We start from the raw sequence: 27467 nt of genomic DNA on the forward strand, positions 1-27467 counted from the left end.
AATAATAAAGAGGTGAAAAATGCTGCAGGGCTGTGGAGTCAGTAAGCCAAACCTCCGACTCCTCAGTTTCCATGACACTCCGACGCCACCAAAATGGGCTCCGACTCCACAGCCCTGAAATACTGAAAGAATTGATGTGCTGCGGATTTGAAGCTGCTTCAGATCTTCAATGAAAAATTAAGCAACGTGTGCACGAGACTTCTGAAATCTTATTCACATTGATGGAATAGTAACATTTTGCCTTTTTCATGGCAAAAACCCCGATACATGTGAACATCCCCTAAGTTTAGATTTTTTTTTTCTTGTAAAACTTATGCCCATAACCTTCTCCTTCGTGTGTACAGTGCACTGCGGTTGTAAACCTGAAATCACGGCTCACAATGTGCTTTTCTCCGATAAAGCAGCCATAAATGAGAGTGTATGAACTCACTGTACAATTGTGCTTTTGTTTCGGAGCTTTGGAGCATTCTGTAGTTTTATGTGTCAGCCAATAGGTAATCTTTTTATGCCCCTCGCTTTTTATTTTTATGAAAGACAGAACTGATAGCATTATCACAGTTGTCATAAGAAAGTTGACATACAATCTGAGATGTGCGGCCATCTAGGAGTAGACCTGGGGTAATAAAGGTGTAAAATGTTGAGTTGGTGCAGATGTCTATAAGGCCAAACTCCTTACAAATATGTGGTATTCTTTTCATCTCCCTAAGAGTATACAGTCACATTGTCAGTCCTATAGACTATACTCCTTACACATTGTCTACATAGAATATACCTCTGATCTTAGAATTTTTCTTTGTTCTTCTGAATTCACTTTAATGAATCTGAGCTGCAATACCAGACATACCCAGTGGAGAGGTGTGGTGCTGTTTTTGAAAGCAGGACAATCCCTATAGGTTATGTTCTCATGATGAGCTTTTGATGCGGTTTTAGATGATGGGTAATTTTGCTGGGTCAAAAACGCAGCATCTTAGTTCCGGCAAAGTGGATGGAATTTATTGAGACCTCCGGACCGCTGTGCTTCTTTTTAACGCAGCGTACACTGACTTTTTGGTGCGAGTTTCAAAAATCCGCAACCTGTCAATTTCTCTTGTTAGTGCGCTGAGTTTTCTGCGCGGAATAAATATCCCCGTAGACTTACATGAAGTGCAGAAAACACGTGTTTTTACTGCGTTTCTGCAGCAGAATCGCATCAGAAATGCTTGTAATCCCGCACCTAAGTATAGCAATAAAGTTTTGTCACCGCTAAATGCCAGCAATTATAAAAAGTAAAGCAGCTTTATTTAAAGCATGACACACCAACAAGAGACAAAAGCCACAGCGATAAAAATGCCTGTTAAAAATCCGCACACAAAAGCGCAATAAAAAAATGCAAGTAACCTACAGTAATTCAAGTAATAGGCGCAGAAATTCGGCAGCGTCAAAAACTCAACAAAAGCTCATCAGATCATAGCTTTAGGCTGTGTTCACACGTTGCGTTTTTGTTGCTTTTTTTTCTGCAGACAAAACCTGCTCTCTTGGCAGTAAAGAACCTGCTTACAAAAAGCGGGTGTTGTGGCTTTTTTTTGCGGTGTTAATTTGCTGAGTTTTTGTTGTCTCTTGTGCATGCTCATAAAGTTTAGCGCCCTCTGAAAAATCATGATGCCACTTCCATAAAAGGCGTATCCCAGACTTTTCAAAAAACAAAAAATGTAGCTAAGCACTAACAGGCAGGTAATTGCAAGTTACCTGCCCGTTGTGCACAGCGCTGTTCTTCTCCAGCACAGAGCGGTCACAGGCGCTCTTGCCGGGGATTCAGCTGCCTCTGCTGACGCGACGGGCTGCGACTTCCAAGGTTACTTGGATTGACAGCCGGCTTCCCCAATTAGGCAGTGGGGATCCGGCTGTCAGGCTGTCAATCAGATTGACCTCAGAAGTCCTGCCCTGTTGACACAATAGGCAGGAAAAGAAGCCTCCGCTCTGTAGACGTGACATCAGCAGAGGCTTCTGTGACCGCTCTGTGCCGGGGAAGAGCAACGCTGTGCACAACGGACAGGCAAGCTGCTATTACCTGCCTGTTAGCCCTTAGGTACATTTTTTGAAAAGTTTCAGATACAACCTTTAAGGTTTTTGCACCAAAAATGCAGCAAAACCTGATACCTGCGGGGTTTTTTGCTGCATTTTTGCACTTACTGCTTTCTGTGGGTGGAAAAATGCTGCAAAAACGCTGAAAGAAGTGACTCGCTGCAAAAACGCAAATCAGTCAGGACTATGAAAATTGGAGATTCACTCTGAAGGCATCAAAACTATGAATTAACACATGTGGAATTATATAATTAACAATTAACAAAAAAGTGTGAAACAACTGAAAATGTCTTATATTCTAGGTTCTTCAAAGTAGCCACCTTTTGCTTTGATTACTGCTTTGCACACTCTTGGCATTCTCTTGATGAGCTTCAAGAGGTAGTCACTGGAAATGGTCTTCCAACAGTCTTGAAGGAGTTCCCAGAGATGCTTAGCACTTGTTGGCCCTTTTGCCTTCACTCTGCGGTCCAGCTCACTTCAAACCATCTCTATTGGGTACAGGTCTGGTGACTGTGGAGGTCAGGTCATCTGGTGTAGCACCCCATCACTCTGCTTCTTGGTCAAATAGCCCTTACACAGCCTGGAGTTGTGTTTGGGGTCATTGTCCTGTTGAAAAATAAATGATGGTCCAACTAAACGCAAACCGGATGGAATAGCATGCCGCTGCAAGATGCTGTGGTAGACATGCTGGTTCAGTATGCCTTCAATTTTGAATAAATCCCCAACAGTGTCACCAGCAAAGCACCCCCACACCATCTCACCTCCTCCTCCATGCTTCACGGTGGGAACCAGGCATGTAGAGTCCATCCATTCACCTTTTCTGCGTCGCACAAGACACGGTGGTTGGAACCAGAGATATCAAATTTGGACTAATCAGACCAAAGCACAGATTTCCACTGGTCTAGTGTCCATTCCTTGTGTTCTTTAGCCCAAACAAGTCTCTTCTGCTTGTTGCCTGTCCTTAGCAGTGGTTTCCTAGCAGCTATTTTACCATGAAGGCCTGCTGCACAAAGTCTGCTCTTAACAGTTGTTGTGGAGATGTGTCTGCTGCTAGAACTCTGTGTGGCATTGACCTGGTCTCTAATCTGAGCTGCTGTTAACCTGAGATTTCTGAGGCTGGTGACTCGGATGAACTTATCCTCCGCAGCAGAGGTGACTCTTGTTCTTCCTTTCCTGGGGCGGTCCTCATGTGAGCCAGTTTCTTTGTAGCGCTTGATGGTTTTTGCCACTGCACGTGGGGGAACTTTTAAAGTTTTCCCAATTTTTCGGACTGACTGACCTTCATTTCTTAAAGTAATGATGGCCACTCGTTTTTCTTTACTCAGCTGCTTTTTTCTTGCCATAATACAAATTCTAACAGTCTATTCAGTAGGACTATCAGCTGTGTATCCACCAGACTTCTGCACAAAACAACTGATGGTCCCAACCCCATTTATAAGGCAAGAAATCCCACTTATTAAACCTGACAGGGAACACCTGTGAAGTGAAAACCATTTCCGGTGACTACCTCTTGAAGCTCATCAAGAGAATGCCAAGAGTGTGCAAAGCAGTAATCAAAGCAAAAGGTGGCTACTTTGAAGAACCTAGAATATAAGACATATTTCAGTTGTTTCACACTTTTTTGTTAATTATATAATTCCACATGTGTAAATTCATAGTTTTGATGCCTTCAGAGTGAATCTACAATTTTCATAGTCGTGAAAATAAAGAAAATTCTTTGAATGAGAAGGTGTGTCCAAGCTTTTGGTCTGTACTGTAATATATATATATAAATATATATATATATATATATATATATTACATACTTGAGCAAGTGGTAGTAAATCTAAATTTAATGTCGACATATTTTATATGGTGAATCCTTATGCCAAAAGGAACAAACTTGAGGGGTAAGACTTACCAATTTGCAAAGTTCATTTTTCCTTGGCACCCTAATATATATATATATACACTCACTGGCCACTTTATTAGGTACACCTGTCCAACTGTGTGTTAAGACTTAATTTCTAATCAGCCAATCACATGGCGGCAACTCAGTGCATTTAGGCATGTAGACATGGTCAAGACAATCTCCTGCAGTTCAAACTGAGCATCAGTATGGGGAAGAAAGGTGATTTGAGTGCCTTTGAACGTGGCATGATTGTTGGTGCCAGAAGGGCTGGTCTGAGTATTTCAGAAACTGCTGATCTACTGGGATTTTCACGCACAACCATCTCTAGGGTTTACAGAGAATGGTCCGAAAAAGAAAAAAAATCCAGTGAGCGGCAGTTCTGTGGCCGGAAATGCCTTGTTGATGCCAGAGGTCAGAGGAGAATGGGCATACTGGTTCGAGCTGATAGAAAGGCAACAGTGACTCAAATTGCCACCCGTTACAACCAAGGTAGGCAGAAGAGCATCTCTGAACGCACAGTGCGTCGAACTTTGAGGCAGATGGGCTACAGCAGCAGAAGACCACACTGGGTACCACTCCTCTCAGCTAAGAACAGGCATCTGATGGCTACTTTCAGCAGGATAATGCGCCATGTCATAAAGCTCGAATCATCTCAGATTGGTTTCTTGAACATGACAATGAGTTTACTGTACTCAAATGGCCTCCTCAGTCACCAGATCTCAATCCAATAGAGCATCTTTGGGATGTGGTGGAACGGGAGATTCGCATCAGGGATGTGCAGCCGACAAATCTGCGCCAACTGTGTGATGCCATCATGTCAATATGGTCCAAAATCTCTGAGGAATGCTTCCAGCACCTTGTTGAATCTCTGCCACGAAGAATTGAGGCAGTTCTGAAGGCAAAAGGGGGTCCAACCCGTTACTAGCATGGTGTACCTAATAAAGTGGCCAGTGAGTGTATATATATATTTATATATATATATATAACTTAGTGTTTGTTTGCTTACATCCAGGTTCTTTACTACCTTTTTTTTAGAATTATATCAATAAAAGATACATTTTTAAGCCCCAAATTGTGCACAGTATTAAGTGTGGCCGCACTAGGAACTGGAAGGGACCTACCCCCACCCCCGCTCAAAGCAGGATTCACTAAGTCATCCCAGACAGATGTTTGTCCAGCCTCTGTTTGAAGACTTCCATGGAAGGAGAACTCACCACCTCTCGTGGCAGCCTGTTCCACTCATTGATCACCCTCACTGTCAAGAAGTTTTTTGTAGTATCTAATCTGTGTCTCCTCCCATTCAGTCTCATCCCATTGCTTCTAGTCTTTCCTTGTGCAAATGAGAATAAAGATGATCCTTCCACAATGTGACAGCCCTTAAGATATTTGTAGACAGCTATTAAGTCTCCTCTCAGTCTTCTCTTTTGCAAGCTAAACATTCCCAAATCCTTCAACCGTTTCCCATAGGACATGGTTTGCAGACCGGTCACCATTGTGGTCGCTCTTCTCTGAACTTGCTCCAGTTTGTCCAAAGAGGAGTAGAGGGCAATGATGACTTCACGTGATCTAGACTGTATGCTTCTGTTAATATATCCTAGAATTGTATTTGCCATTTTTGCTGCTGCATCACACTGTTGACTCATGTTCAGTCTGTGATCTATTAGTATACTCAAGTCTTTTTCACATGTGCTGTTGCTTAGCCCTATTCCTCCCATTCTGTATATGCTTTTTTCATTTTTATTGCCCAGATGTAGTACTTTGCATTTTTCCCTGTTAAAAACCATTCTGTTAGTTGCTGCCCACTGCTCCAGTTTATTTATATATCTTTTTGAATCCGCTCTCTCTCTCTCTTCTCTAGTATTAGCTATCCCTCCTAGCTGTTAGGATGTTTTTGAGGTTTTAGTTTTTCACTTCTAAAATTCTTTTAGTGCTCTGGGTCCAAGGGGAAAACACTTTTGGACTAATAAAAAAAAGAAAATTAAATCTACTTATTCTTTGAACGTTTCATATGAGGCGAGTTCCGCAGGTCTGGCACCTGAATGTTACAAGGCAGGAAAGTCCTCTAGATGTTTTTGTTAATGAGTCTGTTTACTCGTTGACTTGGGCATGGAGGACTGTGAATAAATAGGAGCACTTAGAGGCTGCGAGGCAGGACATGACCTTTCCCTGCATTATCACTCTCCTGCTATAATGGAAGGATAATATACTTCAGAGGCACCGCTCATTTTGCCTTCAGAACACGCCCTGAGAACAACTTTTTTTTTTTTTTTTATTACAAGTGGAACAAAAGAAATAGTTTTATAACCATGCTACGTGCAGCTGCTGGCAGGACTGATAAAAGGGAGCGAGTTGGGGGAGAGTGAGGGAGACTTGAGATAATTCCTTCCCTCACAGTAGAGACCTGTAGAACTTTGTTCATTGAACTGTACTCCAAGGTGAAGAAATGCCGGGGCCGCGTCTGCTGGATCCATGCAGACATGTGGGAAGACGTGTCAGGATACGCAGCCACGGAGGAATTCTGTTTGCCTGTATTCACAAAGACGTGAGGCGGCATTACATTGTCTATGTTGCTGTAAAATTAAATATTGTGTTATCATGCTTGTGGTATTAATACTATAATACTAGGGCTGCCTGTTATTGAGAAGAGCTTCTGTAGAAAAAACGTATTTACCCTAAAAAATAAAATGACTCCCAACGTTCCCATTACAGCTTCTATATATGCTGTCATCCATCTTCCAGATTCCAAAAAGATCTGGAGACTGTTGTATATTGAAGCACATATAACTGGTCCTGCGATTGCATGCGCTATACCGGTCCCTAAATCAGACAAGAATAGTGCATGCTGCGCTTTAAAGGGTAGTCCATGACTATTCTGTTTTTTTACTATGGGCCTAAAAACTTAGGCCACGTTCACACGTTCAGTATTTGGTCAGTATTTTACCTCAGTATTTGTAAGACAAATCCAGGGAGTTTATCAATCAGAGGAAAAGTATAATAGAAACACGTCACCACGTACTGAACGTGTAAACGTGGCCTGACAGGCAGGTAGTTGCTAAAACCTGCCTGTTCCATCCAGTGTCGGCTCAGAGAGGTCGCTGCCTGCTCTTGCCAACGATTCACCTTCTCCATGTCCACGGAGCAGCTCTTCTACCGGGCTGCTCTGTCAGTGGGGCGTGACTGCCAGCATCATTCTGATTGACAGCCAGGTTACCACGGACAGGCAGCAGGGAACCAGCTGACATTACCTCGGTAGTTACGGCAGAGCTCTGAAGAGAAGCCGCTGCTCTGTTGACGTGACATCAGCGGAAGCCCTTGAATCGCTGGCAGGAGCGGTCTGTGATCGCTCTGTGCCGACAGAGCTCAGTGATGGGCAGAATAGGCAGGTAGTTGCTGCCTGTTAGTTCTCAGGCCTGTAGTAAAAAATTCGGAATCTGGCATCCCTTTAACTGGAACATACGAAAACATTGGTCAGTGTGCTGTGCGTGGGCAATTTGTGTGAACAAATCGTAATTTTACATGGATGTTCATGATCAAAGGCACTAGGATTAGGATGTTGGGTGACAACCTAAGTTGGAGAGTTATGATCGGAGCCTTATGATTTGCTCTGAAAGTTAATCCATCATCAGAAAATGACCTATTGGTTAAATCAGGATTTTGGGTTATACATATGAAAGAAAAAAATTCAATTTTTTTATATCATAATCTTTATTAAAAGACAAATCAAAAATAGCATTTGTAATCTTGCCAAATTAACAATGAACACTGGGACTTTTTTATACTTATACTCCCTATCCTTTCAGGAAGAGTTTGCAGCAGGCTCCTTATCAGCAGAGGCAAGATTACAATGACAGTTAACACCTTTATACAAAGATGATAACACAGGATTCACAATAAACAATGTCGGATCTTGAAGAAGACTGCAAAGTCGAAACGCGTTGATCTCACAACAATGTGTTTTTTTGCCTGACAACTTTGTACTGTCCATGTTTTTAAATAATGGATTAAAAGTTATTTTTTAGACTGCTATTTTCTCGCTGGATCCTTCCCTCATGTTGAAACAATGTCATACCTAGCGCTCATCCTCCGCCATCACAATGGCCTTAGCACAAGGCTCATTAGATACGTCAATACAAAAAGATCCGATCTGACCATTGCAGCTCATGTACATGTGTTGTTTCCTTAAACATGAAGTTAGTCTTAAAAATCCCCTGTGGCCATTGTAAAAATTTGCAAGATTTCTAATATATATATTTTATATAAAACTTTGGCCCGCAGTCCCCAATGCCCCTCTTAGCCGCTCAGCCCTGTTCTGCAAAAGCCAGCTTCTCCACCATGACAGAAGATCAGCTCTCCACCCTTCTGTCAAGATCACACCTCACCACTTGTGCCCTCGACCCACTCCCGTCTCACCTCATCCCTAACTTGGCCACAGTCCTCATCCCATCTCTAACACACCTTTTCAACCTTTCACTTACAAATGGTGTCTTTCCCTCATCCTTCAAACATGCCTCAATCACACCCATCCTCAAAAAGCCCTCCCTTGACCCATCCTCTGTGTCTAACTATTGCCCAATATCTCTTCTCCCTTACGCCTCAAAACTACTGGAACAGCATGTATATCTTGAACTGTCCTCCCACCTCTCCTCCTGTTCCCTCTTTGACCGGTTACAATCTGGCTTCCGACCGCATCACTCAACTGAAACTGCCCTAACTAAAGTCACTAACGACTTACTAACCGCCAAGAGCAAGCGACACTACTCTGTCCTCCTTCTCCTGGACCTGTCCTCTGCCTTCGACACCGTAGACCATTCCCTCCTGCTACAGACTCTCATCTCTTGGCATCACAGACCTGGCCCTATCCTGGATCTCATCATACCTAACAGACCGAACATTTAGTGTCTCCCTCTCACACACCACCTCCTCACCTCGCCCCCTGTCTGTCGGTGTTCCCCAAGGCTCTGTCCTAGGACCCCTACTATTCTCCATCTATACCTTCGGCTTGGGACAGCTCATAGAATCCCACGGTTTGCAGTATCACCTCTATGCCGATGACACGCAGATCTACCTATCTGGACCCGACCTCGCCTCCTTACTGACTGAAATCCCACAATGTCTGTCTGCTATCTCAGCCTTCTTCTCTGCTAGCTTTCTCAAACTGAACATGGAAAAAACAGAATTCATTATCTTTCCCCCATCTCACTCTACCCCTCCACCAGACCTATCCATCAATGTCAACGGCTGCTCTCTTTCCCCAGTCCCGTACGCTCGGTGCCTTGGGGTGATCCTCGACTCTGCGTTCTCTTTCAAACCACATATCCAAGCCCTCGCCTCCTCCTGCCGCCTCAAACTCAACCACGAAACCACAAAAACACTAGTGCATGCTCTTATCATCTCCCGCCTCGACTACTGCAACCTATTACTCTCTGGCCTCCCCTCTAGCACTCTGGCTCCTCTCCAGTCCATCCTACACTCTGCTGCCTGACTAATCCACGTGTCTCCCCGCTATTCCCCAGCCTCCCCCCTGTGCCAGGCCCTTCACTGGCTTCCTATCGCCCAGAGGCTCCAATGCAAAACCCTAACCATGACATACAAAGCCATCCACAACCTGTCTCCTCCATACATCTGTGACATGGTCTCTAGTTACCTACCCGCACGCAACCTTCGATCATCTCAAGATCTCCTTCTCTACTCCCCCCTTATCTCTTCTTCCCACAACCGCATACAAGACTTCTCCCGTGCTTCCCCCATACTCTGGAACTCCCTGCGACAACACATCAGACTCTCACCATCAACGGAAACCTTCAAGAAGAACCTGAAGACCCACCTGTTCCGACAAGCCTACAGCCTGCAATGATCCTTGGTCTACTGAACCACAGCACAACCTGCTCTACCCTCTCCTACTGTATCCTCACCCATCCCTGTAGACTGAGCCCTCGCGGGCAGGGTCCCCTCTCCTTATGTACTTGTGTGTCCCTTGTCTTACACATGTTTGCTATACTTGTCTATATTTCCCCTTTTCACATGTAAAGCGCCATGGAATAAATGGCGCTATATAAATGCATAATAATAATAATATAAAGTTGAAAATAAATACAATTATTTTTCCAAATTTTAAAGAAATATATACATTTCACACAAAAATTTGATTTAAACAATAAGTTATTTTCTGATGGTAGTCTCCCTTTGAAGAAACGGATATACAGTAACTTACAGGGCCCATACACATTAGATTAATTCAACCAAACCTGTCAATTATGCCAAGACCTGCTGGCCAACTAATGTGCACTGGCGTGCCTTGACTGTCAGCCGACGGCAGATGTGGGTGGGGAAGAAGGGTCAGGTATTCTGGATTTAATAGACATGAGATTTTTATCTGCAGATGATTGGTAGGCCCAGCTTATTTTAGTTTGTGTGTGACCACCACGGACATCAGATTCTTCGCAGACCTCAGCACATTTCAGCCATACACATTCAGTGTCAGTAGCTCATTTGATCAAACTTTTGCTTCAAAACTTGTGTGAATATTGTTGATTTTTTTTGTCACTTGAATGGGGGCAATCTGACTGCAGAAATCTAAGGATCATCGTCAGAGTCCTACCAGAGATTCACTGCAAAAACGAAGATTTTTTTTATTTTTTTGTAGGAGAAATCCTCTGTGTAAACAGAATTTAACTATCCATTTTAACCATGTCTAAAATGAAAGGCTCATACATTCAGTTACTATTTTTGGTTTTCAGTTGAGACCTTTTTATGGTCCTGGAAGTAATAATAAATAATAATAAAATAAATAATAAAATCCACACAGTGTTTCACTTGCCGCTTCTTATGTGTCCTAGAACTGGAGAGATGAAGTTACCACCATAGTAAATCATTGTGGAGGTTCTACCACGGTATATTTTGTCATGTAGCCTGCAAACAAGCAACTAGACTCCCTGTTATATTATCCAAGTACCTGTTGTGCCGAAAATTTGTAAATCTGTATGTTACTACCATAGTTGTACCCTAGTGTCTTCTGTTCTTGGCTGAAGTAAAGGGGTTGTCCACTACTCTGACAACCCTTTCTGTCAGCACTGGCATTTATATGTCACACAATCCCAGCTTCCAGTCAGCATTGGTTTCACTCTCTGCTCCCACTGGCGTAGTTGACATCTGGAGGAATTGAGATATGTCTTGATTCACCTGTAGAAGAGGAGAGTGAAGCCAGCGTTGTTTGGACACAGGGATCACGTGACATAACAGTGTCATACAATCCCTGGGAGAATAAATGCCAAATACTGCTAGAAGCGCACCAGAGGTAAGTATAATGTTAATTGTTTACTGGGGGGAAGCACAGGTTCAGAAGGGGTTGTCTGAATTGTGGAGGACTCCTTTAAAATGCCCATGTACAAGCGGTTGATGCGTATCAGGATTTTCCAGCTCCACCCTGATATCAGGTGGAAAAGGAGGATTGTGCACGTCTAAAACATTGTGTTTTCAAAGGAATAAACCACCATATTTGGCAGCGTTTATTCCCCTCTCATTGAGAACACATAAATATATGATAATTTCATCATATAATGATGTTAAATATATTTCTAAATATTAAAGGGAACCTGTCGGGTCAATCGTGCCCTCCAACCCAGCAGCAACCACTTATTTATGAGTAAATTCCCAGCCTAAGCAGCCCTACATAACTTTTTTTGTAAAAATGAGGTTTAAAAAAAGCATTTATAGTGGCCCCGTTTCCTATGCTAATTAGGGCTTTGACTAGTTGATGGGGCGTTAGTTGCCCCAGACTAGTTGACCCTCTTTCCATGTTATCACATCCCTGTGGGCGTGATAGCATAATTTGCATGAGCTCAAGTCAGTCTAGCACCCGAGTGCCGCACATTTTGGCACAGTCACTGCCCCTCTACAGGCAGGTGAACGCTTCCCGACGTCAGAGGCGCACGGTCGGAAGCCATCTTCTGAACTTCTGGTCATGCGCAGTACGCATATAATTAGCATAGGAAACGGGGACAATAGAAATGCTTTTTTTAAAACCAAATTTTTACAGAAAAAGTTATCCAGGGCTGGTTAGGCTGGGAATTTACTCATGAATCAGTGACTGCTGCTGGGTTGGGGGTCACGGGGAGCCTGGCAGGTTCCCTTTAAGGGGTAAATGGCTTTTAGTCCTGGACTATTCTGGAACTTCATGACTGTATACTGGGAAAATTACTGAAGTGAGAACAGACTGGTGGAGCTAATTTGTGCCTGTTTGGTTGGCACCGTTTTCAAAGGAGTGAACCTGACTCGGCTTGGCTCCCCATTACACAATGCCAGCGCTCATGGAGCCATTCACAGAGCAGGCTGCTGGTTTTTTTCCTACGCTTCATACACTACAGCCCGGCCTCCGAAAGCCAAGAAGTATGGAACATTTGAGTAAATGAACTCCATTTTCCATATGTGGGAGTTGTTACATAAGATCACACTTTTCGAACAAGCCCTTATTAAATGGAACAGATCATAATTAATACTATATTAAAGGCATTGTTAAAAATAACACTTCCACAAAGTAACCACATTCCTGATTTATGAGGCAACAACTTATTAACCAGGGACGTCTGAAAACTGCTGCAGGCACCGTGCAAACCCTCTGTGATGTCACTGCTCTCACATCCTGCAGCCCCCAAGGCTCCCCCAGAAGGCAGGAATATTAGCGATCGCTGATTGCATCACGTCTCTTATTAGGGTCTGTGCACACGTTGCAGATTTGGCCCTGTGGATCTGCTGCAGATTCTCATGCGGTGTACAGTACCATGTTAGGCTATGGAAATGAAAAACCGCTGTGCACATGCTGCGGAAAATTCCGCTCGGAAACGCAGAGGTTTATTTTCAGCAGCATGTCAATTCTTTGTGCGGATTCCGCAGCGTTTTTACACCCATTCCATTATAGGAATCCGCAGGTGTAAAAAAGCAGGCCAAATCCGCTCAAAATCCGCAGGTAAAACGCAGGTCAATTTACCTGCAGATTCTGCAGATTCCGCGGGAAAAATCCGCACACGAATCCGCAATGTGTGCACATACCCTTAGACTTTTAGTTTCATTTAGTGCTGCTCATGAATTTTACATTTTTGGGGGGAAATTGCTTTAATCACATTTTTCTGCCTAAATTATAAAAACTTCCATGAGCTCACCTATGATCCAATTCTCTTGATTGCATATCAAAAAGCGCAGCAGCAAGCGGTGTGCTAAGACAGATGCAAGCGCTGAGTGCATGAAACGTAAACTGCATTACGACCGCAAAGCATCTTTTGTTTGAAATAATTGGCACACAAATTGGGCAATTCGTGTGCGCCCACCAGCCACAACCTTTCTTTGATGGGACCCTAACCTCGTCTATTAGACATACCACCCTTGGGCCAAAAGACTACAACATTTTAAAGGCAAGTAGGATCCAGCACTAATTTAGAACGGCCTAAAGCCTCATCCTGACATCTGGGACAGTTCACATGTCTGTGGGGTTTTTTTTTTTGACCTGCTCCAAAATAAAGAGACTTGTTTTGATCCAAGTCACAGATCAAAATCACCCATACTAGTCTGTGACAAAAACCGGACAGCACACAGATGTCATCCATATACTGTCCGTTTTTAACATTGCAATCGGCAGGAGAAGCTTTACAAATTTGGGGGTGTGGAAGCGTGTGAGGAAATCACTGATGAAACACTGATGTTAAAACCAGAACACTGATGAAAATAGTATGAATGAGGCCGTAGACTGATGGGAGGACTGCTCATCTGACGATGGAGGCAGTCACAACCTCCAAATGTATTCTACAAAAAAAAATTATCTGACCAGCCTCTGCGAACAGAATGAAGCAAGTGTGAACAGGAGCGAGCTGCTGTGACTGCAGTGCATCATATAGGCAAACACTTCCATGTAAAACATACTTATAAAATAGAAGCAGTTGGCACACAATTTCATGTGTGCCCACCAGCCACAACAAGGCTAGCTTTCTTTGATGGGACCCTAACCTTTTCTATCAGTCATACCTCTCCCGGGCACAGTGTTTCCATTGCAAGGGTATGTTCACACTTGACTTTTGTGATGCGGAACATAGAGGAAATTATGCTTGGAAAACATGTTAATAAATATTTCATTTTGCCCCAGAAATGATAAGAATGCACGCTTAAAGACACGCAAACAGATGAGAACTTTTGAGTCTTTTAAGTTGTTGCAGTTACATTTATGATTTATACGGAGGCATTCAAAGGAATCTTTCACTGCCTGTAGCTATAATAGGTGCAGGGGTTGCAATGGCCCCCGGACACTGGAGACTAGAGGAGCCCCAAAGGTCCCATATGAAAAGACAATCACTATTAAAATCCTGTGGTCGTCGGGGGCCCCATTGGAGATTTTGCATTGGGGCCCATACAAGTTACCCCACTGTTCACCATACAACACCTCATATACTCTCAAACTACAGCATTACGTCGATAGGTTAAAAATAGAGGATGGATCTGGATGTGTAGCTTATCTTTCCCGTGGTGTAACCTGCCCGGGCTCCGTATGTTAATGAAGCAGTTAAGAGTACTGTTGTGTCATATTGCTGAGCCCAGGTGTCCAGGGTATGCATGAGCTGGCTGCCATAGCCCGTTGGCAGGCTTACGGCAGGGGAATGCCACTGAGTACAAATATGAACATCAGATTCTGGTTTGGCATCTTTTTGGCTCTCCAGACATCCCACAACTGATTGGCAGCTTTCTGCCTATGCACAGTGTACCCAGAAAGCTGCCAATCAGAGGTGTGGGCGGAGTTATACAGAGCTCAGCATTCCTAGAACTGCTTGATCTGCAGCAGCGAAAAAGTTTATTTTGTCAAAACTTCGGCAAGCAGCCCACTAAGTGATACATCGCTGGAATCGGCATCTCGGCCCCTATACCATGCTGCTCTCAGATGGGTAGCTGATTCCCTTTAAATTGCCTTATTGTTGGGAATGTTTTGGAGCTCTTTAATATTGTACCTGTTTCTGGAAAAGCCGGGTAGCAGTTGATTGACCTCAGAAGTTCATGGGTGAAGACTCTATACCCTATTGTTCACCCATCACAATATAACACTCACAGGCATTCAGTGCATCTGAAACTTCTTACATCGGAAAAGCTTTGCAGATGCCAATTTCATGCTGGTAGCGCCTGGCCAGCATAGTATTTATGGCGGCTGCATACGAGGCCTTACATAGTCATTGACCACTGCTATATACTGTTTGGATGGTTCATTGATAAGTGGCTGACCTATTATTAATGCACTTTTTACAGGTCAGTTTATGCGGCTTTTCTGATTGTTATGTTGGCGTGACTTTATCTTTTATACTTTGTTTAGTAGAAGAAGTAAAATATTAATACCCCAGTTTAGCACATGTTTACAGGGTGAAGAATCCTCCCTTCGCTTCTTCTCTGCGGCTGCCCCTGCTCGCTCCTTTTATCAGCATGTTGGCTTCTGTGAGAATGTGCCACGGGTGTGTAAGAATTTCGGCTGGCAGCCAAGACACACACTGCCTGCAATCGTTAACTCTGCTCTGCAAAGAGTTCAAACAGCACTAAAGGGGCCGCCAGTTAATAGAAGATGGAAAGAGCGCGAGGAGGCAGGTCGCTGCAAAATCTCAGCGCCTGCCCTGTCACACATAGCCCTCTGACTTTTCCATTTTATTATCCTTTTTTTTTTTTTTTAAATCTCTGCAAAATAAACCTTGCAGTTGGTATAAGGCCAGAGGAATTATCCCCGACAGCCTGACCCTACACAAAAGCCAAAGGTTGGGCTGTTGACTACATTCAGTCCCTTATGTCACACTCAGCAGGTCGGGATTGAGGTCCACACACTGTGGAGGGTCGGTGGTCACCTGTAAACTATGGCTCTCCAGAGTTGGGAAATGGCCAAACGTTCGCACAGATTATAGTCACCGATGCATCCATAAAAAAGATAAGACCTAAGGGCTTAGCCGTTCACACGTTGCGTTCTGCGTTTTGTTTTTTTTTCTGTGAATTTTGTCGTAGAAAAAATTGCACCATTTTACAGTACCAGCCAGGTGAATGAGGTTTCTAAAATCAGCTGTTTAGTTTTAACTTGTTGATTTTGAGCCTTGAAATTGTTGTTTTTTTTTTTTCAGATTTGCAGAATGTCAGTTTTTTCTGTGTTTTTGTGTTTTTTTTCTTTTCCAAAGTTTTATTCTTTTTCAAAACAAGACAATAACATCGAGTCATTAATTGACGCAACAGACATTAGATCATACAAAATCAAGTGCAAGCGCAAACATAGCGATCGAAGTAATGAATAAAGTACAATAAACGTTATGTCACAAATGAAGTTGAGGGACCACTTTGTTAAATAAAAATCCTACCAAACTCATACTAACGGGGGAGGGAAGACATGGTCCCATACAGACCATTTCTTGAAGAATTTGTTGAAGTGATCATTATGAAGAGCGAATTGTAGCTCATGTGATCTATGTTGATTGATCAGTTTAATTATGTCATTAGAAGTAGGCAAAAAATTGGATTTCCAATGGTATGCTATGGTGTTCTTCGTGACGAGACATATATGATTGAAAATAGGTCTCAGTGAATGATCTATTTCATCCAAATTTAATGAAAGCAGGGCAATGCAGGGAGTAAGGTTGAAAGGCTTTCCAATTATTTTGTTGATTATAGATGAAGAGATTTGAGACAATAACAATTTAGTCAATTTTGTGGTTTTTTTTCACCCATTCAAATGAATGGAGTAAAAACGCATCAAACACATAAATTTTACGCAGCATTTTTCCTGCCAACACTGGTTTTTGAAGAAGAGAAATATTGAACTTGTGCACACAGCCTTAGTTTCATCATCGCTGTTTCTCCATGTTTTTGACTTCTTTAGAATTTGTGTCTTATTGTCTACATGTTTTACGCCACTTTTAAAGTTGTCTTTATTTTAAGTCTTTTTGGGGTTTTTTTCTTTGCTTACCCAGGTGTTTTAGACAGATTGATGACATGCGACTTTAACCAAATGTCACTTTTTTTTTTTTGCTTACTGGATCTGGCACAAATGGAAGAACATGGACGGCTAATTAACGGATCCATTTTCCATAAGCTTCAAAACAGATCCTGCAGAGATGAGTTTTTAAAAACGGACTAAAAAGTTGTTTGCACACCTCTCTTGCCAACAGATTGCTGCTTGACCCATTCTAACGGATGATTACTGGACATGTAAACATAGCCTAAGCCCAGGGTCACACTTGCGAGTGTGATGCGAGAAACTCGCGCATCAGTTCCCGGCACTGTCGCAGGCACTTGGACCACACTCTGGTCCCAAGTGCGGCCGGATATTGATGCGAGAGACTCGTGCGAGTTTCTCGCATCACACTCGCAAATGTGACCCCAGCTTAAGGGTGCTTTCACACTGCATTCAGGCACACGTTTCATAGCCCCATCGGGGTTTACGTCTGAAACCCCCCCCTCCCCCCAAAACGGGATTTGAAGGTATGCGCCGAAGTGGCCACAAACTATAATGGTGCTGAAAGAGTCAACATGTGCGCTGCCATGAATCACTTTCAGGCATATACACCTACTGGAGGTGGACACTCAGATGCCGTCTTCTATGTCGTGAGTGACTGCCTCCAGCAGGCGTACATGCTCGAAAATGATCTACAGCAAAGCGCACATTCATTCTGTCTGCACCATTCTTGTCTAGAAACACAGAAAAACACAGTAAAATAAACGTATAAAAATACTGTGCTGTAAAAAAGTAACAGTAAACAGCAAGTGCTAATAAAAAGATAACAAAACAGGGTATTTGGCTGATACGTTTTTTGCAAAAAATGTATACTAAGCCACTCTACCAAACATCAGGGTATACCCATCTCAGTGCAGTACCTAACTATTTAAAAACCTGATCATGTGTATTGTACCTATATGAGCAGGATTCAGACAGGTAATGTCCGATGTGGACACGCTGTAGAAGACATGATCAGGTTTTAAAATACATCAGTTAGGGACTGCTCTGATATGGGTTACCTTGACGTTTGGTAGAGCGGCTTAGGCTGGTTTCACATTAGCGCTTTTTAAGCGCACGCACGGCCGGGGGTAGCTCCGCCCCCGAGCCGGCACTCTGCCCGGCGTGCCCGCCCCTTGCTTGTAGCGCCGCCTGCTAGCGCACAGCGGCGCCTGCGATCGGCGCACCCTATCTTTAGCATAGGGTGCGCAGATCGTGCGCAGGCCGTGCGCTAGTTGCGCTTTGACCTGCGCTGCGCACTTTTGACGGTGCGCCGTGCGCGCCAAAATCAAACTTTTCGGATTTTGGCGCGCACGGCGCACCGTCAAAAGTGCGCAGCGCAGGTCAAAGCGCAACTAGCGCACGGCCTGCGCACAATCTGCGCACCCTATGCTAAAGATAGGGTGCGCCGATCGCAGGCGCCGCTGTGCGCTAGGAGGCGGCGCTACAAGCAAGGGGCGGGCACGCCGGGCAGAGAGCCGGCTCGGGGGTGGAGCTACCCCCGGCCGTGCGTGCGCTTAAAAAGCGCTAATGTGAAACCAGCCTTAGTATACATTTTTTGCGAAAAAAGTATCAGCCAAATACCCTGTTTTGTTATCTTTTTACTAGCACTTGCTGTTTACTGTTACTTTTTTACAGCAGAGTATTTTTATACGTTTGTTTTACTGTTTTTTTCTGTGTTTCAGTCTTTTGGTGGTGTGAACACAATCCTACAGACTTGTTCACTGTGTGCATGGCCCATGTGTTTTTATACCATTATTGTCTATGCCTATGTCGGCACATATGCCGATTTCTGTTTTGTGGAAGAGATGTTTGGATGTAAGATGGGGCAAAATGTAATGTGAAAGCACCCTGAGTCTTATTTTGGCTTAAAAAACTGCTGTATGTGAGCCTTGTCTAAAGAAGCCCAATAACCACTGTCTAACAGCTAATCTCCCCCTAGGAATCACATTCCTGTGTTTTACATAGATAGAGGGGAGGCGGTCGCCCCTGCCAGACACCTCTAGTGGTGGCTTATCTCTGGAAAACAAATCTTTGTCACCACTGACTTCCTCTGTTAGAAGAGTTGAGAGGCCCCACACACAGACAGCCACCCGTCCTGCCCACTTTGCTTTTATGCCTCTGATGCGCTGTAGTTTTATCTTTCTAGTCACCTATCAGCGTGCACATATAAGAGACATATTTCATGACATCATTTAAATACCTTGAGTGAACTGTGTCAATTAATGAAAAGACTGAGCAAAATTTGAAGATCATTATGTTTTTCTTTCTTTTTTATGTTCTTGATTGCACAACATTTCTAGACTTTTACGCTGATTTTTTTGTTTGTTTTTAAATATTTTTTTTTGCAGTGTCTAAAAGAAGCCTGACACCTTCAATCAGGCCTAAATGGTAACCTGGCCTATTCACGTTCTATACATTCGGAAGCAATGGGTTTTTTTTAAGCATGTTTTTTTAAAAGCTTTTTATTAGTCATGTCACGTATTTTCCTTGTAGAATCCCAAAGTTTGGATTTAAGGGGAAAAAAAATGAAATCAATGAACATCCAGATCCGTCAGTAATAGATCTTGTGTGTCAGACAGGAAGAATTCAGCCCGGTCTTGTCTGCACTTTTTGCCATCTAATGTTAGAGAATGCCCTGGAGGTGATTCCAGATTCTGCCGATACGTCACTGCTTTTTAATTTAAAATAATTGTTTCCTGAATTTGTAACATGACATTTTGGCGGACGTACTCATTTTTACAGCTAATTTTTAAGTGCAGAGGTTTCTTTGTTCTCTTTAGCGTTCACACAGAGTGGAACGAAAATGTGAATCAACTTGATCGACCTCATTGGTGGCATCAATGAGCAGGCGTTCCTTACCACATGAGCGGTATAGGTGCCCATACTTGCTAGATTAAAGTTGATGGAAAAAGACAATTTCAACTGGAAGACTTGATCGGCTGGATTGGTGAAACGAGCAACATTTTGTTTCAAAGCTAACAAACGTTCTTAATCGTTAAAACCACTGTTTTGGCACGTTTGATGTCCAGATCATCCTCCAATAAAATCAAAAGTGTTTATGGGACCATTGTTGAATGAACAATGGTTCTAGCAACGGTGGTTAATTACGGTAATCTTCCCATTTTTATCTAATATACACTCACTGGCCACTTTATTAGGTACACCATGCTAGTAAGGGGTTGGACCCCCTTTTGCCTTCAGAACTGCCTCAATTCTTCGTGGCAGAGATTCAACAAGGTGCTGGAAGCATTCCTCAGAGATTTTGGACCATATTGACATGATGGCATCACACAGTTGGCGCAGATTTGTCGGCTGCACATCCCTGATGCGAATCTCCCGTTCCACCACATCCCAAAGATGCTCTATTGGATTGAGATCTGGTGACTGAGGAGGCCATTTGAGTACAGTAAACTCATTGTCATGTTCAAGAAACCAATCTGAGATGATTCGAGCTTTATGACATGGCGCATTATCCTGCTGAAAGTAGCCATCAGATGTTGGGTACATTGTGGTCATAAAGGGATGGACATGGTCAGCAACAATACTCAGGTAGGCTGTGGCGTTGCAACGATGCTCAATTGGTACCAAGGGGCCCAAAGAGTGCCCAGAAAAAATTCCCCACACCATGACACCACCACCACCAGCCTGAACCGTTGATACAAGGCAGGATGGATCCATGCTTTCATGTTGTTTACGCCAAATTCTGACCCTACCATCCGAATGTCGCAGCAGAAATCGAGACTCATCAGACCAGGCAACGTTTTTCCAATCTTCTACTGTCCAATTTCGATGAGCTTGTGCAAATTGTAGCCTCAGTTTCCTGTTCTTAGCTGAGAGGAGTGGTACCCAGTGTGGTCTTCTGCTGCTGTAGCCCATCTGCCTCAAAGTTCGACGCACTGTGCGTTCAGAGATGCTCTTCTGCCTACCTTGGTTGTAACGGGTGGCAATTTGAGTCACTGTTGCCTTTCTATCAGCTCGAACCAGTCTGCCCATTCTCCTCTGACCTCTGGCATCAACATGGCATTTCCGGCCACAGAACTGCCGCTCACTGGATTTTTTTTCTTTTTTGGACCATTCTCTGTAAACCCTAGAGATGGTTGTGCGTGAAAATTCCAGTAGATCAGCAGTTTCTGAAATTCTCAGACCAGCCCTTCTGGCACCAACAATCATGCCACGTTCAAAGGCACTCAAATCACCTTTCTTCCCCATACTGATGCTCGGTTTGAACTGCAGGAGATTGTCTTGACCATGTCTACATGCCTAAATGCACTGAGTTGCCGCCATGTGATTGGCTGATTAGAAATTAAGTCTTAACACACAGTTGGACAGGTGTACCTAATAAAGTGGCTAGTGAGTGTATAATGCTTAAAGGTGACCAGACGCAGTAGATGAACATCAACTGAACCCGAAGGGACCAGTCAACCACCTAATGTGTATAGGGTGGTCCTAACTCTACACGACACCAGATGTCTGGGGAAACATGGTCTGGACTTGTTGGATTTTAATATGACCAGTACCTTGTTCTCCCCAGAGATAAATAAGTTGCTGTCAGAGAATATTTCCCTCTTCCTGTAGAGAGCACATGTTTAGCCGAGCATACACGTATATAGGAAGGTTGGACCCAATTGATGTCCGAGCCCAACAAGCATTGTATCTACGGTGCATGGCTACCTTAATTGGTTATTCCCAACATCGGTTATCTACAGGATAAGATATATTTAGTTGATTAATGGGGGACCGATGACTGGGACTCTCACCGATTCTGATATCCACAACCTTTAGTCTGTTGATAGGTAATAAACTTTAAATCCATTTATGGCATTTACTATTACCATAAACTGTCAAGAAAGAAGCAGACAGCTCCAATAATTTTTAATCTTCACATATGTGTAATATCATTGACATCATGCCGTAAGCATTGTTTCTCATTGCACATAATTCCATGCAGGGCTGCTGACTTGTAGGTCGCACTATGCGAGGTTATATTGCACATTTCTGTAGGTAGGGTTAATATCGGATAAAATGGGTCTTGGGCAAGAAGCGAAGTAGATCGCTCATCTCGCCATTTTTTTTTACTATATTTCTTACAATTTCAAACCACTTCATGGTGTTATCTAGTACCGGAACAATTCATCTAATAGCACCATACAGTTCCCAAATGATATGCAACATTTATAGAATACTCATAAATGGTATTTTCAAGCTCTGCACATTTGTTACAGAAATTTCTGCCACTGTTCTTTTCCTCTGGATCTGATCTGGATCTGATCTGGATCCCTGCTTTTATGCTGTATTAGTGATCTGTACTCTGTGGCACATATTCATCCATGTGTATTATTTCCCTGAATAAAACGATTTATTCAGAAATATTTAGAAATGGAGAATATTCACAAACAACCTTGTTTGAGAGTTTTGCTGGACATGTACGATATCGGCTGAACCTGCTGACCATGTGTGGGCCTCCTGATGCGCCGCACACACTTTGGGTTTTAACTGCCTGGTTCTTTTGTCTAGCAGCAGCCTACTCTGTTCTATCTACTCAGGACACATGCACACTCAGCCGAGCTGAGCATACGTGCATATAGGGACCGTCAGAACAGACATCTGTCAAATAATCGTTGCTTTTTGCTTTTACTCCAGTGAGTGCTGTATCGGCGGCATACATCGACACTTGTCCTAATTCTGTGGCTGATATGAAGTGCCGAATAGCGCTGGTCTGTGTGTACATGGTGGGTTTGCCTTCATACTATATAGAGAGCTTTTTGGGGCCCGCTGGGAAGATGCTATGTTTATCTGTACATCTGTGTCCTTCTTTCTTCAGACTAAATATTGTTATCCAGCTTCGAGTACACAGACATTCCTTGTGGCTGGATTGGAGCGAGCGCTGGAGCCAGGAGTACAATTATTATATTCTCATACGCAGGTTCCTCGTGTTTAGAACGTCTGGGGACATTCCTATCTCATTCTATCTCCTTCATTTCCTCCATGGAGCCCCTCAACCTAGATACCTGATATCGTTCATCTATCTGCAAACATTTACCTTGCACTCTCTCCTTGTTTGCCCACCTATCTCATTTCACTGTCACTCTTTTTGCAGCTCTCCGGTTGCACGGATATTGTTCAGCATGGTATGAGGGTACATTTTTTCAGTTGCACTTTTTTTTTTATCCAGAGGTATCGCCCACAGGGGCCAACTGACCCCTAATCTGGTAAACACTGGGAGCAATATTCTTCAAAAGTTTGACTTTTAGCTGAGCTTTTGTTAGAGGTAAAGTAAAGGGCATTGAGTGAGACCAAATTTCATTCCACCTAAACCTGGAGATCACAAGGCGTCAACACAGTTTGTATAAACTATGGCCTCAGTTACGACCTCTACTATCCCTCTGGTAGTCCTCTTGGTAAAGTAGGGCTCAATTGTTGAGTGAAGGCTGGCCTCACTCGACGTTTGGTTGGTGGCCACTTGTTGGTGGATACTTTTAGTCGTTGCGGACATCCTGTAGGTAGGCATGGTTCAGACCACCATGTGTCATCAAAAACTGGAAACACACATACAGAAGAAGACAAGAAAACATACATTGTAGTGACCATTGACCCACAATCCAGCATCAGCAACAGCAGTTATACTTCTTGTATGGCAGCCCTGATGGGACTTGCTTCAGCTCATATAAATATGTCTCTAGCCATATGACCACATAAGGTCTACAAGAAAAAGCAGGCAGGATTGCTGTTTTCTCCCCCATTCCATGTTCTCAAGAGTCCTTTTATTTCCCCCAAAAAGTTGACTTTTCCTTGTATAAAGAGCCAGCACATGGCTGAGCACTTACTAATGTTTTTTTTTTCTCTTTTTAGTTTCACCCACTGTCTCTTTGCAATGCCAGTGATGACGACCCGCCAAAACCTGTATTCATTTCCATCGTGAAACTGGAGAGCCCAGAACGTTCCCCCCAACCATGCCTATCCCTGGCAAGCAAGGTAAAGTAGTACCTTATATAACAGCGTAGATAAATGAATGCTCAATAAGTCTGGATGTTTAAAGATGTTCTCTTTGGCGAAACACATATCAAAGGGGGGGTCAGATGAAAACTGCATCTGACCCAAGAGCTTCATGGACTGCTACTTTTGTCTAATTTTTGGTAATGCTTAATTACATGCTGTGTGATAGAATATGGTGCATTCACAGCTATTTATAATTTTCTCTGAACTGGAGCAAGTTCAGAGAATAGCTACCAGGATGGTGAGCAGACTGCAAACTATGTCCTACGAGGAACAGTTAAAGGTTTTGGGAATGTTTAGCTTACAAAAAAGAAGGCTAAGAGGACACTTAATAGCTGTCTACAAATATCTGAAGGGATGTCACAGTGTAGAGAGGTCATCCTTATTCTCATTTGCACTTGGAAACACGAAAAGTAATGTAATGAAACTGAAAGGTCGAAGATACAGAATAGGTATTAGAACAAAATTTATGACAGTGAGGGTGATCAATGAGTGGAACAGGCTGCCACGAGAGGTGGTGAGTTCTACCTCAATGGAAGTCTTCAAACAGAGGCTGGACAGACATCTGTCTGGGATGATTTAGTGACTCTTGCATTGAGCAGGGGGTTGGACACGATGACCCTGGAGGTCCATTCCAACTCTACCATTCTATGATTCTATGATCCCACATACTCTGTCCATACAAAATACTTGTATGAATGGGAGGAGAGTATAAAAATATTTCTGTCCATGCTCACATGGGCCTCAGCCTTTGGTCAAAGCCATATAACTAAGATTGCTTTCCTAGCTTACAGAGATGGGTACAAGCCACAATCAGAAACCACAGACCACGCTCATCTCCTTGGGGTCCAGCAAGCATAAGCTTTGTTGTCCACTTTATCAGATGTGTATGTTACAGCATCAACGAAAATTAAATCGTGCCATTATTTTGGGAACTATAGTATGTAGCACCACTAATAAAACCACTCTCAGGAATTGGTAGCAGAGTCCTGGGTAATGACAATGGTGTCTGTAGCTCCGTCTCCCTGGTGCTTTTCTCATCCTGCTTTTGATCAAACAGCTGTCCACTGACCTCTGACCGTGCACCTGAAGGGTGGAATGCAGAGGGGGTAGTAGTAGTTAAAAGCCATCTGTTATCCCCTGTCACCCGTCCCTGTACTGTAGTACCGTATGCTACACACAGATGGAGATTTAGGTTAGGTGACGTACCTGACCATTAATTGATTGCACTTTGCAAGTAAGTTCCTCCATTATTATGCCTGGAATGTAGAATAGTTTAACCTGAAAAAAAAAAAAAACATTTGGCGCTGGACTTTATGTAAATTTGAAAAGGTTGTTTGCTCCTCCAAAATATTTAATTTCCTTATTGGTCTATTCCTGGATTACCTGTGCAGGTATTCATGATGCCTTCCGCCATGTAACCAATAATCATTTATCTTAATAAGGAGGCCATAGACCTTCAATATTTGATTGCAGGGTAGTTCAGGGGGCACGGCTGGCGGTCTGTCTCTGGTGGGCGAACATGTAGCACTGCTCTGTAGATATGGGTCTCTTGGTTTATACCAGTGTCTCACATCTGAAATCAGTCCTGTTAAGGGCATCATTATATGACCATCGTCCTGACATTTAGATTTATGATACAAAGGACTAAAAACGTCCAACTAGAGTAGGACAAAATCAGTGTATCAAAGCCGGTAGCAGTCATATTCTGACCTACTATATTTAAGGTTAGAGGAATGTTCCTGAACTTTAATGCTGATGATTACATCAATATCAGATCAACTGGGTCTGAATCCTGTTCAAGCCACGATGTGTTGATTAAAGTGAAGGTGCTGCTTGCGCACTGGATGTGATATAGGTCTGTACACGGTGTAGTAATGCAAACTTTCCCCTGTACAAGTAAATAGGAGAGAGATTGCAGTACCTTTCACAGCCACTATACAGTGTATGGCGCTGTGCCACTCCCGGTGGTGTATGGCACTGTGCCACTCCTGGTGGTGTGTATGGCACTGTGCCACTCCTGGTGGTGTGTATGGCACTGTGCCACTCCTGGTGGTGTGTATGGCGCTGTGTCACTTCCAGTGGTGTGTATGGCGCTGTGCCGCTGCTGGTGGTGTGTATGGCGCTGTGCCTCTCCCGGTGGTGTGTATGGCGCTGTGCCAATACCGGTGGTGTATGGCGCTGTGCCACTCCTGGTGGTGTGTATGGCGCTGTGCCACTCGTGGTGTGTATAGCGCTGTGCCACTCCCGGCGGTGTATGGTGCTGTGCCACTCCCGGTGGTGCACAGCACCTTCCATCTGGTGAATGGTAGGGTTCCTGGGAGTCAGATCCCACCAATCTGATTTTGATTACCTATTCTAAGGTTGGGTCATCATTAAGGTTCCAGGAAAACTCCTTTTATACAAGTTCCATAGAAGTCCACTTTACAAGGCCCCTTTTAATGAGATCCATCACCATGGAGGAGGCATATTGGGGAAGCAATAGTTTTACCCAAGCCACATTTTCATGCCCAATAATGTAGGTGATACGGTGAATGAACTCATTTATTTGGTTAATTCACCTGGAGCAAATTACATAGCTGAAGTGGAAACCTGGATGTTCTGCGTGGCCAGTAACAATGTCTGCGCCAACGACTTGTGTGCTCACGTGCTAGTGCTGGGGGAAGAAGTGATGTGTATTGGGACTTCTGCTAGGCAACATAACTGCACATGGTGGCGGCTTAGTCCAGGTTCCCCAGCAAATTTCCCCTTAGAATATGATATGTGAGTGTGCCACTCCGCTCTGACTCCTCACCCTCGTTTCTCCCCGAACCCTTTGTTTTCCTTTGTCCTGTGGTATCTGCCCTCCAGTAATCTCATGGCTCTTATTTCAGGTTCGCCTCGCAGGGGAGAGGGGCTCTCGAGCTGTAATCTTCGATATTACTGATGATCAGGGAGCTGAGCACCAGGTAATTCAAGCCGTGTCGCTTTGTGAAATCTGTACACCAACTTTCTGTATCTCTGGGCGATTTCAAAGTGTTCCGTCCTGCTAGATGTAAAGCAGATACGCAGCCCACTCCCTTCTTTATTAAGGCTCCGTTCCCAGCGTACATTTGCCCCTTTGATGTAATCATTTCTATCCTACTGGTGTTTTAGTTGCTTGTAGCTTATAATTATTTTTTCCTTGCTGAAGTCCACTGTTCATGCACGGATCTGGAGCCAGAAAGTAGGATAAAAGAAGACTAGGTCAAAAGTGACCAACTTTTGCTCTTCGTGTATTCCCCCTGCATATTACTGTTTTTGTTTTTTTTCAATCCAGCTTGGGGTTCCTGAGATCGGTGGCTCTCAGGCTTCTTAGGGCCCGTGTCTTTAGGTGGCACTGCATTATTACCCCATGAGTAACGGTCATTTGATAACGGCCATAAAAATAAGCACCAGGTGAAAAGGCCAAGATCTCTGGATCCTTATGGATCTAGAAAAAGAGTTTATGCAAGGAAACAGCGGGAACAAAATAAAAGCCAAAACTGGCCACTTGTGACCTGGTGACAAGACCCC

At 43.6% G+C, this 27467-nt stretch overlaps 1 protein-coding gene across 3 annotated transcripts in view; it reads left to right on the plus strand.

The window, feature by feature from the left end:
- RNF43 (ring finger protein 43) overlaps positions 1-27467 on the plus strand; it is a 68806-nt gene that overhangs the window by 34248 nt on the left and 7091 nt on the right. For 2 of the 3 annotated variants that reach the window (XM_073565794.1, XM_073565792.1), the window contains exons 2-3: positions 23790-23912; positions 26807-26881. In XM_073565794.1, coding sequence (XP_073421895.1) covers positions 23790-23912; positions 26807-26881 — 198 coding nt within the window. Of the gene's footprint in view, positions 1-14923; positions 15227-23789; positions 23913-26806; positions 26882-27467 lie in introns of those variants that run through there. The other variant, XM_073565795.1, reaches the window with a different exon arrangement.

Source organism: Dendrobates tinctorius, unplaced genomic scaffold (genome assembly GCF_039654945.1).
Source record: "Dendrobates tinctorius isolate UK_male_01 unplaced genomic scaffold, ASM3965494v1 ptg000016l, whole genome shotgun sequence".
Taxonomy (NCBI): Eukaryota; Metazoa; Chordata; class Amphibia; order Anura; family Dendrobatidae; genus Dendrobates; species Dendrobates tinctorius.